Source organism: Orbicella faveolata, unplaced genomic scaffold (assembly GCF_042242905.1).
Source record: "Orbicella faveolata isolate gen_17 unplaced genomic scaffold, um_ofav_v1 contig_1, whole genome shotgun sequence".
In the NCBI taxonomy this organism is placed as follows: Eukaryota; Metazoa; Cnidaria; class Anthozoa; order Scleractinia; family Merulinidae; genus Orbicella; species Orbicella faveolata.
Genome location: NW_028301536.1, coordinates 38,570,839 through 38,585,000, shown reverse-complemented (window position 1 = coordinate 38,585,000; position 14,162 = coordinate 38,570,839). Strand labels below are relative to the sequence as shown.

Sequence of the window (14,162 nt, the reverse complement as noted above, 5' to 3'; positions counted from 1 at the left end):
GTATGCGCCTAAAACATGACTGTAACACTATCGCTTTACCCTGAAGCTCAACTTTCCTTAATGTGAACGCTAGGGGTTCTGTTATTTCATTGGCTAGCGGCATTTTGAGGTGACACATCCCTCTGAGAAGGCGTACCATGTTTAGAATCTTTAGAAGTCGAAAACTTGCACTCATTTTTCGAGAGAATCCCTCCTCTTTAAATGAATTAATAGAGTATGTAGAATGGACGGTTTTCCTTGAAATTTGGCCAGAACATTCACTGATAGATGCGGAACCAGAAGGTGTCGGCGAACTCTTTTATTTCACCTACTTTTCTCGTGGCGGTCTCTAACGCAACATGTTACGCGAATTTTTCTATAGTGGAACTTGTCAGATCTATAAAAAGATAAACAACAGAAATGAAAGAAAATGCTGACATGCTTTGAGAGATTGATGCTTTGTGATTAAGACTGCACAGTTATTTTGCATCAAAGATCGCATTTGATATCTGATCAATTCGCCGGAATATCAGTCGGTTGTTTCGGCGTTAACGGCTTCTGCCTAAAAAGAATATAATTTTATTGAATTCTACATGTTATAACCTTTCTATTGATAGATAGTTTGTAGGGGTTTCCTTCAAAACAGCATGCGTACAATTTTTTTTCTGGAGGACACCCGCGAAGGTTTGAAGTAACCTTAAGCCTGGTTCTCAAATCCTTCGGACCTACCTGCGATGTAGTTGCCGGTTGGAACTGACTACGTTCGGCGATCTGTTCCAGTAGACCCCCAGCGCATATGTGATGGATCACCGACGTACTCGAAATGCAAATCGAATTGGCGCAATTTTCAACCATTCCACCTGTAAATATGGATCGAATTGTCTTACTGGAGTACGTTGTGCCCGCAGATGATGTTCACATATAATATTTTCATCGCTGACAATGGCCAGCTTGCCTGCTAAGTTGAACTCAGCTCAACTTCGCAGGCAAGCCGGTGGTCAGTGCCTTGGACAGATTATGATTCAGCGATAAATGTTCAGATGTGCTGTAACGGTGTCCCAGGCCATGATCCCAGGTATGTCAGTGGCATATGAGAACCAGGCTTTACTCATATAATAAATACATTAGGTAATTGTATCAACACTAGTGCAGAATTTATGCTACTCATGATGTTTGAAAAAATATTGACTAGTATATTAATCCATTAACAGTTATGTGCAGACATACAAACAATCTTATCAAATGAGTTGGAAGAAAAAGTCAAAAACTAAATGTGGATTGTGGGGCTGGGGACGATGCACAACATACAGGTGAGTTTATCGCTTGTCCAACTCAAATCTCCTTGGATCCTGAGATTTATTATCTGTTTTCCCAATCAAATTTGAGCAAGAAGCAGCATGCAGCGTCAGTGTACCACAGAGTTACAATTTAGAGAACCTTAGGGGGTAGTGTGTGCAATTCTCACTTCCATGAGTGAATTGTGGTCAAGATCTGTGGTCAAGATCTGTGGTGACCTTTCAGCTGCTGCACTGGAAGATGCTTTAAGTAACCATGAAAATTAATTTACTTGATGGACACTGCTTAAGGAGGAATGTGAGATTATTTCCCGCAACAATACAGTGTGAATTTTTCTACTCAATACTGGGGATGTTCTTTTTGTTAGTACAGGATTACTGTAATTTACCTTGTAATTATTAAAGTAGCAAATCAGAGGTGTATTAAATTAACTGTCATATATTATGTATTTTTCATAAATTATGCAGAACAGTGTATGGCATGGCTTATAGAACAGCAACACGTCAAGCATACAAACATGTTTATTTCTGTTGTCCTGGTTGGAAACAGCGAGGAAATGGTTGTCCAACTGGTTAGTACTTTCCTGATAAATGTTGTAATAAACTGGTATATGATGTGTCAAAGGTGAGATGAAGAAAGGAATCTAAGAAATGAGTAGTGTTCAGTTTATGATTACTGTCTATTTGTAGAGAATATTGATAATATTAATGGTCCTGAATATTGTCTGTAGCATAATGTGTATTTGACACAGTGGACCATGATTGGGCATCTGGAAAATTATAATCAGGGCTGTCATCAAGTTTTGAGTCAACTTTAGCTTTGACCTTCACACCTGTAACAAACTTGTTACCTTTTGTGCAAATTGTATCAACTATAAGGCAAGTTCACTTGTAACATCAAGGGCCCATCAACCATACTCAGCCATAGCAGTTGTTACAGGTTACGGCCCTTATTGACAGCCCTGATAATTTTCTTTGAGGTTAGGGAGAACTCTAATTATAAAGAGATCTCAATGGGGGGCTTATTAGAGTGGAATAAGGTTTCTTGAGGATATCATAATTAGGCTATAACTTTTGGTTCAAACACTCCAACCCATCGCTTTGGAAATAATTCCAGTTTATCTTCATAATGTTTGTTTAAAAGTTTCCTTGGTGTCAGCTCATCATCTCCCAGTCAGAATTTCTAACGCTTCTTGTCCAGAGTGGTTATTGATATCTTCTTTAACCACACATTGCTAGTGTTAAGGCCATTGTTGGTTGCCGGTTTTTTTTTATGATTCTTCTTTTATTTTTGGGCTGCCAGAGTTTCACTTCACTAAATGGTGCCAGTTGGGTAGTGAACCTCTATTATCATTCTTATGTACAATCAAGTTTGATCTAGTTTGTTTGTGCTGCTTGCTAAAACGTTGAATTTATCTTTCTGACAGCTATCTGCAAGAGTGCTTGTATCAATGGGACATGTACAAAACCAGATACTTGTTCATGTAATGCAGGCTTCTACGGAGCAGTATGTGACAGAGGTGAGCATTCTGCAGTCTTCTCAATCATCGTCAAGTTTTAAAATTGATCTTACAAGTTGATAAAGTGGAGACAAATTTGAAGGAAACATGGCCTGTGGTTTTGTTGTGGATGGGCGAGGAAGGCAATCCAGTACCCTACCCTACCCTTCTACAGTTTTTGTAGCCAACCTTATTTCAGCAAGAAAAGGCCTCACTTTAGAGACTGTTGGTTGAAGCTAATGGGCATCTGTTCAATCACAGGGAGCAGAGGAGTCCTATTTCACTGTCTGTATTTCCAGTTAAACTCATGTCATGTGCAATTGTATCTTGGATCAATTTGTTGATTTAAATCACTGCACTTGATCAAACTGTATACAGTCATGTAATCGTGTTATGGGTTGTTGAAATCCTAACTGTAGCAATGTTTAGTCTCTAGGCCATCTATAAATTAGAGTACTTTGTTAATGCTGTCAGTTTGTAGTGTTTGTTACCTTAAAGTGATATTTAATTGTAATAACTTCTGTCTCCTAATTAATCCGTTATTTCTTTCTACTAAGTATGTCCTTCTCATAAATGGGGTCCTCATTGCCGACATGACTGCACATGTCAAAATGGAGCTAAATGCCATTCACGCACTGGCACATGCACCTGCACTCCCGGATGGAAGGGTCAGTCATGTGATCAGCCCTGTGACCAAGGTTACTATGGCGACAAATGTCAATACCAGTGTACTTGTCAGAATGGTGCAACTTGTGAACCTGTTACAGGAAATTGCTCATGTGCGCCGGGTTATAAAGGAAAAAGGTATGGATGGCCTGTAAACTAGAATCATTCTTACATAAGTAGCACTAGCTCTATGATTTAAATCCTTCCTGGCACAGATATTGACATTGATGGGAATTTGGTTTTAGGAGATGCTACAGTTTTTAAACAAGTAATTTTTATTTCAGTTGGTTTTTATTGCTTGTGTTTGTACAAAAAAAATTGAAGATAGCATTTATTTGGTAATTACCACTTGTCTGATTTTTTTTTTTTATCAGTTCTCAGGCAATCTTCACAAATCCACATAATATTAATAAAAAAATGGATTTTAAATAAATAAAAAGTAAAACAAATATATATCTTAATTTCATATTTATTTTCAAAGGATGGACTTTGTGTGTAGCTAAAGCTAGTTTAAGGGGACACTGCCTGGTTTCTTTTGCAAGGATGATGGTTGTGACTATACAGATCATAATTATTTGGGCAAATAACTAATGGATATAATACTTTTCTTCAGTTTAGAGTACACGTGTGTATGTACACTGCTTTTTTTTTTCAGATGTGAACTTGAATGTGACCAAGGGTGGTATGGCCAGAGTTGTGGAAGCAAGTGTATTTGCCTTAATGGTGGCAGTTGTCATCATGTTACTGGAACATGCAACTGTACTGCAGGATGGCAGGTATAGTATACTGTTTACTGAACAACTTACAATCTGATTATCTATCCCACAGTACAGTCACAGTGTTTTTGTTAATTAATATTTCTGAAGGTGTGCATACATTTTTTTTTGCAATAAAACTGACAGAAGTGAATTGGAAAGAAACAATTTTGTATGTTACTTTTTAATATTTATTTGCTCCTAAAAGATATAATTATAACTAAAAGGTTAGAGCACTGCAAACAAATTGATGAATTATATAAAGATTATAATGAGGCATAAATGAGAAACCATATAAAGGGCTGTCTCATGTTGAGTTTGTTTGTAATATGTTATATAATCTTATTAACCAATCAAAAAGGCTCTTCAGGAAGGGTACTGGTCTGAGGTCTTGACAGTCCAAGACTAAGGGCCATTATTCTCCTCCAGTATGGTTCTGAAAAAGCCTGGTTAATAAGAGATATATTATATGTTTGAAAACATTGTGAAAAATTACCACAATCATGGAAAGGAAACTTCAAGTGCTCAATTCTGATTTAGAGCTGACTTGGCATTTACCATGTATACATCCATCTGACATTTTGAATGCAAGAACAAAAAGTGGTCACACAGGATCATTTTGAACAGTTCTCAATCATGAATACTTGGAAAATATTAGACTGATGATAGGGCAATCTAATTGGCTGATTTTAGCTATGTTGGCCTTGATCTGAGCCCCGAGGGAACTCCTACATGTATATGCAATGGTCGAGGATTCTCATCAGAAAATTTGAATTAATCCCCTAAAGGAGTCCAGTTTGGGCATGCTTCAAGCTTTATTTGACTCCTAACTGATACCACTTAAAATGGAATAGGCTCAATTACCAACCTCTGTTTAGGAAAGGAGCCTGCACTAGTAGACTGGACTCAAGAGAGTGGTGGCAATCAAGCCTATAACGAAAATAAGAGTGTTTTTATTATTTTCTCTTTGCCCACACCCTAAAAGATACTTTGACTGCTCAAAATAGCAGGGTCCCCTCCCCTAAGTAGGACTAGAATCCTTGATTTATACCCCTAAATGAGATGACGGGCATCCCCGTCCCATCCCGTCCTATTCCATCTGGAGTCCACCCCCCCCAGATCTGAGCCAACTTAGTTATGCAATAATTAACAAACTTGTAACATTTATCATTATAATTGTTGTTGTTATTAGATGTTGATACTGTTGTTCATATTTATTGACACATAGTACTCATTAGGTTCCAGTGACTAGGTGATGACAATGACATACCAAACTACAATCCCCTGGGTTTTAGTATTGTGGTAGATGTTAGTTGCTTGACTAATTGCATTCCTGTGTAGGGTGATTTGTGTGGTGTAAAATGTCCACAAGGAACGTATGGATATAAATGTTCCCTGACATGCATCAACTGTTTGAATGGTGCCGTCTGTAATCATGTGAATGGAAGCTGTACTTGTGCTCCTGGATATCAAGGACATAGGTAAAATTCCTTAATAATCATTCTTGGGTTATGTATTATTTATATTACAACTCTTAGTACAATGTACATACAAACTTGTCTATCTTGTAATGATCCTCAAAAGCTAATTAAAACTATTCTCCTAACCTAAAGGCAAAGGTAAAGGTAAACTTTATTTAGCCAGGGTTGCCCATTCTCATATCTGATATCCAGAGGGGCCCTGGACTAAAAATATCCTTTCCTTGATATTTTATTTTAAGTGTGAACCACTCATTAGAAATTCTTATCAATGATCAGAGCAGATGCTGAATATGATGTCAAGCATTCAGGACAACTGATACCAGTTGTTTTATTCTCTTACATATTCACATTATATTATTTTCCCACTTGGACACTTGAGTCTGAAGTTTGAACACATTGGTCATGGAGTTAGTGCCTGTATTTTTGTTGCTTTTATCTAATTAGAAAAATTAGAAGTTAAATATGACCTTTTGGCTTGCACCACTTTGATATCATGAGCACTTAGAAGTGGTCTAACTTGCAATTTAATATACATGTACCTTCATTTTATAGTTCTAACTGCCACAACCTTTCTCAGTGTTGTCATTTTTAAAAGAATGTGGTTCTTTTTAGATGTGGAGATACCTGTCCTACTGGAACCTATGGGAATTTCTGTGCTGAAGAATGCCGCTGTAAAAATGGCACATGTTCTCCTGTGGATGGTACATGTAATTGCACTGTTGGCTACACAGGTGCATACTGTGATCAGCCATGCGCAGCAGGCTCAGCTGGGCTGAACTGTACTAAGCATTGTAATTGTACTGAGCACGGAACCTGTAATCAGTTCACTGGAAAATGCCAGTAAGTAGAATATGTGAAATAGAAAGAACTGATGACGCACTTTGCATGGCACATAAGGATACCAGTAAGTCAAACTGAGTTTGAAAAGTTACATGTATAAAGATACAGTCTACCCTTGGTCACTGGTCTGGAGTTTATTCAAAGCTTCAGATAAATACAAACATACTTTCCCTAGTCCTCCTGGATGGGATGTTACTCCATTCTCCCCCGCTTTCCTCCTTCTATGTTACTCTCTTGTTGGTTAAACAGTTTGGTTGTATCTAGTAATCAACTTCTGGCAAAGAGGGGCAGTGGTAAGAAAGATCCGACAACACAACAGAACTGATGACCCTGACCACCACTTAAATCTAGACTAGTACAACTCAGTGTAGAGTTAAAGGGCTAAATGTTAATGTTAGGCTGCTCATTCATCCTGGCCTTGGTAAATGTCTTTACTTCATCTGACATTGAAAAAGTCCCAATATCCAGCATGCTATCTCCATTAAGTTCAAGCCATTTTCTTTGCATTTTATTTTCTTATAAGATGTCAGCCTGGCTTTAAGGGTAACCACTGTGAACTGGAGTGCAGTGAGGGTTTCTTTGGACCTCAGTGTAATGGAAAATGTCAGTGTCTTAACAATGCAACTTGTAACAAGGAAGATGGTACATGTGACTGTCAGCCAGGATGGATAGGAGTTCACTGTGACAACCCCTGCCCTGCTGGGTACTATGGCAAGAACTGTCAGTCAAAATGCAGGTGTCAGAATGGGGGGTCTTGTGACTCTGTTGATGGCAAATGTACATGTGTGAACGAGTGGCAAGGAAAAATCTGTGATATCTGTAAGTAAACCATGGTTTACACGTAGCTTTTGTACCCATATCTCAACATTGATACTAACAGGGTGTTACGCTTTTCACACTGACTTTACCATGAGGATGTTATTGGAGATATAGCTTTGGAACAATTTTATTTTTGGATTATTACTTTCAATTTCAAATAACACAAGTACAGATGAGAAGTTAAACATTATTTGAAATTACCCCTTAGATTAAGAAAACCTGCTTGCCACATAGCACTCACTTTGTGATACCCATATACTGAAATGTGATGTTTGATGAATGTGTTATTGAAAACACTGAAGTCTTTTTGGTAGAGATAATAATGGCATAAATACTGAAATGCATCATCTTACGAAAAATGGTCCCCAACATTCAATCAGGAAACATACTGAATATAGTAGTGTGAACAACCCACTGGAAGTAATAAGTACTTACACCCGCTTTCAGTGTTATGTGCATAGGTGACATCTTTCGACCATCTCGCGACATTCCATCTTTCCACATGGTCTTTAAATGGCTGAAATACCGTTTACCTGTGAAACTAGCAATTTTTCCGGTTATTAGCGGAACAAATGACAAGTATATGATAATTACTGACCTCAAATGACCGAAGAAGATTGTGGACTCCCGATTTACAGGATAATTCAAACAATTTTAGTGTAGTTGATTGGCTCTCAAAAGTGACTTCCGGTATAATTGGACCACTACTGCTCAGTTAATATTCGAAAGATGTAAACATTCAAGGTCAATTTATCCCTCACAGAATGTTTTCTTGATGCTCCTTAGTTTGATGTCAAGTAAAGCCACCTTTCATGACTAAAAGTCAAGTTCAACCGTAAAGAAGCCATTTGTGCTTACATTTTGACGTAGCCAGGTTACATAGCATGTTGAAAGATGGCATGTTGAGAGATGGTTGCTATGCACGTAACACTGAAAGCGAGTGTAAAATATATATTACAAGTAATATTTTGCAGTCATTTGTTTACACTCTGTGCCCTTTCACCTCTCATTTTCACTTTATCTGTTTTATATCATTGCAGAATGTTTTAAGCAAACAAAAGCACAACATAATGGCTTTCTTAACTAATAGTTCAGCTGACTAGAAATTCCCCACTAGTTTCTGGGTAGTACTTGCTCCAGAAGCAGATAAGACTTTTAAGTCCGAGCTCCCTGCTATCAAAGTCATTTTCAGTGAAGACTGCTCCATTCCCACTCTGACCTCAGAGCAATTTTTTCAGACTTTTCTCAGTCATCTTCATTAGCACCTTATTTTACAAGCAAGTGCTTTTCTTTGATTTTCCATGTGATAATGATTACAATAATTATGATTATAATTTTACTTGTGTTTCAGTGTGTGAAAGCTGGACATATGGTGTGAACTGCAGAAATTCATGCTTTTGTAATCAAACTCGGACAGAACGGTTAGTGGAATTTGTTGAACACAAGATGTCATGAACCTGCAGTACAATGTAGCTTTAAGGTGTATACTTGGTCTCCAACAAAAACGAATATACATGTATGGTCTATATTATACTTAAAATATAAAAATCTCTAAGGTATCCATTAACATACATTACATTAGTGAGTAAACCCTGTTGCTGGCTCCTGGCAAACTGATTGGCATGTAATATCCATCAACAGATTTTTATTAGTTCTGTGCTATTAACCGTACCATTGAAACAACAAGATACAACAACCATATGGAGAATAATACAGTGTGCCGTGGTAACCAGCACTGTCTTTAATTACAGACTCAAATATAAGCAAATATAACACTCCCTGGGGTTTGGATACCCCAGCTTGCGCAACAAAAAATAATAAAGGCTAGCAAAAACAGAGACTAAAAAAAAAAAGAAATTGTGAAAATTCAAGCAATACAAGGCAAGCCGAGTGCGTATCCACCGCGGCAGACACTTGGAGGCCAGAAAAAACCTCACCAAGATTGGTGAAGGAAATCTGGGTAGGAACTAAAGTAGGCTACGGCTGCCGGACCCTCCTACTGGACCCCTAATAACGAACTAAATGTTCATACACTGAGCAATAGCAATAAGCTCTTCTAACGAAAACTTGGACTTTGGAATCTTCAGGCCAACATGCCTGTCTTTCATTGAGGAATCAAGACACCTGAACCCCGGATCGTTAGCCCCGCTGATTAATTCTAATACTATGTGTACCATACAAACTTGCATCAGAAGCAAAGGGTGAAATGTAGGACTTAAAACTAGCATAAGCTGTGGAATAACTTATCCTAAGAGACTCATGAAATCACTCCTTAGAATGCCTAGAACTAACGATCCTGCAAACAATAGGATAGCTAGAACCACTGGAATCAGGCAGCAAAGACAGTATTCTCTCAGTTATCCCCACCAGACAGGTAGGTTTCCGAGACCTAGCTATTACTGAAACGTACCCATCCTTGTACTGGTCGTTTTTACGCTCAATCAGATAAACCTTTTGAAATCTTCAAATATGGAAACATCCCGCATTCTAATGCTCAGAACTTCACCAATACAAAAAACACCTGCTCAGTCAGATACAAGGCCACTTGTAAAGGAACTGCCGGAAGAACAGATACACCCGGCTTAGACTGTGCCCAGGTCCTCCACCTTTGTCACCCGTTACTGTACTTGTAGGCTGTGTTTGCTGTGCTAGAGTCTAACAAAATATCAGCCAGATGCGGAACCATTAACTTAAAAGACGGATCCTGGAGATTCGCCGTGAAGCCCCCGTCCTGCAAGATATCTTAAAGAAACAAAAATAAGGTTAGCGAGCAAACAACACTGCGCAAAAAAAAATATAGCCCAGACAGGAGCAGCTATCAACAAACTGCTACAACAGATGCACCCTCTCAAATGAATCAGCCTAAGGCAAACAACATGATGCTTCGGTAAGAGCGGCATCACACATCAAGTGCTAACCCGTGGTATACAACTATTACCACGCTCAAAACTCACATGACTGTAACAACGCACACAAGCCATGCCACCTGGTAACCGTAGCAAACGCATGCCACACACGGACCGACTGATTAACTGCAGGCAAATGCTCAACAATACAAGCAAACTGTAAAGCCTAGAAATGGTAAATACAAAAACAAACAGACAAACAAAAACTGACAAGTTGGCAACGCTAACCAACCAACGCTAACCTTTCTTAAAGAAACAAGAATAAGGTTAGCGAGCAAACAACACTGTGCAAAAACAAAAAGGTAAATATAGCCCAGACAGGAACAGTTATCAACAAACTCCTACAGCAGATGCACCCTCTCAAATGAATCAGCCTAAGGTAGGAAAAATGATGCTTCGGTAAGACCGGCATTGCACATTAAGTGCTAACCCGTGGTATACAACTATTACCACGTTCAAAACTCGCAGGACTGTAACAACGCACACAAGCCATGCCGCCCAGTAACCGTAGCAAATGCATGCCACAAACGGAACGACTGATTAACTGCAGGCAAATGCTCAACAATACAAGCAAACTGTAAAACCTAGAAATGGTAAATACGAAAGCAAACAAACTCTGACAGTTCGGCAACACTAACCTGAAATCTATGCGTAAGGCCAGCATGCTGAATTTTGGGCAACCAAAGAAAACCAAGGGCTTGCCGTGATAAAAAACCTTTTGGCCGGGACCAGGGATAATCATATCAGATCTTCTGGGCAAGCGTACGAAATCCACAACAAATGGAGCAAATCTGGAAGGGCGAGGCTTCAACAACGGTCAGAAAAAAGCCGACAGCCATTCAGGAACAATGAGTGTGCCGACCGCACGGCATGCACGCGCGTGTCTAATAACATCCACAATAATAGAGACTGGTGGACAGAGTCGATTGTTTTCACTATGCCGATCCTGAGACAACCATCGACTGCACAACAGCCCAGCGACAGAAATCGGAATTTAATCTCCTCAACTGAGCGTTGTAATGAGAAGCAAATCGATCAACAGAAAGTGGACCCCACCTGGAATTCAACTGGGCAAAGATCTCACAATTTAAAGACCAGTCATATGCATCTTGGTCCACAAAACGACTTAAAAGATCAGCTCTAACATTAGCATCGCGAGGAATCCACTGCGCATCAATCTGAATATCATTCACAAGGCACAGTTGAAAAATATCGAGCTCTAAACACTGAAGATGCTGCTTTGGGCTGCCAACCAAAACAATCCTAGAGGCATTCTCGTTATCCGTAAAAACTTTAACCTTCTTGTACCTGAGAGGTGCAACATGCGCGTTGATAACATAGAAAATGGCTTAAGCTCTCTGAAAGTAGAACTCTGCTGATACTTAAAACGGCTAAACATACCACTGAGAGGCTGATCATTCAATTTGATACGATATCCTCCAAAGGCGTAATCACTAGCATCGCAAAAGATTACTGCACCTGGGGTAAGCTTAGTATTGGTAGTATTACTTGATATTAGTAGACCAGAAACGCAATTCTTCCGATAAAGGCGAAGAATGAGGAAAGGAACTATCCCAGAACGAACGGGCTTGAATAGTTGCATGCATCTGCCTCATGAATAGCCTAGCAATAGGGCCGACTGCCAAATACAGCGCATTGATGAAGCCGGCCACTCGAGCAAGTTCCCTAAAAGTAACGCTCCCAGAAGAAATCATGGAGTCGAGGTTGCTCTTAAGCTTGGCAATTTTCTTAGGCGGGACTCGGAACTGCATTTTAATAGTGTCAGTTACAAAACCCAGCCATTGACTGACTTGCATTGGCTCTAACATAGATTTCTCTCTGTTCAGCTTAACCCGCACAGTTTCAAATCCTTCTGATGCAATAAACTAGCAGCAGACGCAGAAACCCTCTTGGGGTGTCTAAATAGCACTTATCTGGAAATCTGACAAATGGTAATCTATAGCCTTCAGAAATCAGGCCTAAAACAAACTATGGGGCACAGATGGTGGATTCCCAATAACTGAAACACTGCTTCAGGTGACCTTTTACACCGGAGGAGCCTTCAACCAACTCTACCCCGCTTCCTAAATAGTCATCAATCAAAGGGTACTCATCGGTTTCGACAACATCCACATCAACGTCAAAAGCTGACTGTTCAGATTCGGCTAGTCATCCCCGGCTGGGCGGACGGTCTGACGAGGAGGCGTTGACAGAGCTCTTGGGACAATTACAAATTAAGTGCCCAAATTCCCAACACTGAAATAAAGAAAAAGAAAGGAACTTGAATAGAGAAACAAAATGAAATAGCGCTGGTAACACACCGAGAGAATGAACCCATACTAAATACTCGCTTAAATACACTTACCACGGAAAACCCAAGGGACTACAGGACTACCCGCACATGTACGGATTCCAAACGCACAGAATACAAATATATGCTAAACTGCGTATCGCATATATTATGCTAAACCATGGACTAAAGAATAAACAAAATCATCAGTAAATGAGTTTTATTCGTGTGATATTTTTATGCTTACTGGCGTAAAGTGCGTTGATGATGATGATGATGATGATGATGATGATGATGATGATGATGATGATGATTACTGTGATTGTTTTTCAGATGCCATGCAATAACTGGCAAGTGTTTCTGTAAGAATGGATTTACAGGCTCACAATGTAATCAGCAGATAAGTAAGATACGTGATTGTTACACTATGATGTACTACTTTCTTATAAATTTATCTTTTGATTACTCAGAGCTGCAATACAGTGGAACCACAAGTTGCTACCACCCCTTGTAAGCAACCACCTCTCCTCAGCAACTACTTTTCCAAAATACCAAAAGTATCCCAGTCAAATCACTATATTTGGAACCTCTTGTAAGTGACCACCTGTCATAAGCAACAGCAACCACTTTTAAAGCTAAAAGTTTGAAATTTTCTTTTGTATTTAACTTCCTGTAAGCGACCAATTGACAGATAATAGAGTGGAAATTGGATAATAAGGTCTTGTAACTTTATTGCATTCATGGGTAGTACAAGAGACAAAAATCTCTCAATGGGAAGAACTGGATTTTTTTCTCGAAACTGACTTTTCACATGAATAAAACCATATGCTGATGAGGCAACATTTTGACCCATTATGGTCTGAGCTCTCGTAAGCAACCACCTCCCGTAAGTGCTTACAGGAGGTTCGGCTGTATCTGCTTTAATCTTCACCCAAAAAAGGATATCAACATGTTTTGTGTCCACTTGAGTCCGAATAAATGTGGAAATATAATGTGCCTTTTTTTTCTGGCATGGCCTTCCATTCACACTAAAACAGCCTCAAAATTTCTTTGTGAGGGTGTGCCCCTAGCGTAAGTGAGATGTCATTTAATGTAACTTACAGATATTCCAAGACTTGTATTCATTTAGTATTAAAAACTGGTAAGATCACTAGAATGCAACTTAAAGAATTTTTTTATTATCACTACTGCTAATGATTTCCTGGTTTTACTTCATTTATTTTACAGAATGCAATGTTGGCTATTATGGCAATAATTGTAAAAAGAGGTGCAACTGTAACAATGCTCCATGTGATGTTGTTACTGGTGTCTGTGATTGCCCAGCTGGTGTAATGCTTCCATCCTGTACTAACAGTAAGACACTTATTTACCTCCTTGTAGTATTTTACTTGAAAACTAAGTAAACGTAATTACCAAGTCATACTCCTGGGTGTGTAGAGCTATTTTGAGAATGAGTGTTTTATTTTCCAACCTGACAACTTGAGCACAATGTTCAGGACAGGGAGGAGTCACCCAAGAGTGCAAACTGGCCAGAGTGTGGTGCTCTGATGACCATTACACCACTGCCTCCTGACATTCTTTTGATTTAAGTTTTTGAAATTCTATACAAAATTTATTTGTACAACTGCAGTT

At 39.0% G+C, this 14,162-nt stretch overlaps 1 protein-coding gene and 1 long non-coding RNA gene across 2 annotated transcripts in view; one reads left to right on the top strand and one right to left on the bottom strand.

The window, feature by feature from the left end:
* LOC110062820 (uncharacterized) overlaps positions 1 to 14,162 on the top strand; it is a 26,514-nt gene that overhangs the window by 1,503 nt on the left and 10,849 nt on the right. The window contains exons 2-12 of the mRNA XM_089275626.1: positions 1,191 to 1,289; positions 1,743 to 1,846; positions 2,702 to 2,794; positions 3,331 to 3,577; positions 4,095 to 4,215; positions 5,536 to 5,675; positions 6,288 to 6,515; positions 7,039 to 7,334; positions 8,686 to 8,755; positions 12,864 to 12,934; positions 13,758 to 13,883. Coding sequence (XP_089131752.1) covers positions 1,191 to 1,289; positions 1,743 to 1,846; positions 2,702 to 2,794; positions 3,331 to 3,577; positions 4,095 to 4,215; positions 5,536 to 5,675; positions 6,288 to 6,515; positions 7,039 to 7,334; positions 8,686 to 8,755; positions 12,864 to 12,934; positions 13,758 to 13,883 — 1,595 coding nt within the window. The remainder of the gene's footprint in view (positions 1 to 1,190; positions 1,290 to 1,742; positions 1,847 to 2,701; positions 2,795 to 3,330; positions 3,578 to 4,094; positions 4,216 to 5,535; positions 5,676 to 6,287; positions 6,516 to 7,038; positions 7,335 to 8,685; positions 8,756 to 12,863; positions 12,935 to 13,757; positions 13,884 to 14,162) is intronic.
* On the bottom strand, positions 6,635 to 8,339 carry LOC149119010 (uncharacterized). Its single transcript, XR_016202828.1, has 2 exons — positions 7,770 to 8,339; positions 6,635 to 7,277 (listed from the first exon to the last, which is right to left on the bottom strand). It is a non-coding gene; the product is annotated as an uncharacterized LOC149119010 (long non-coding RNA).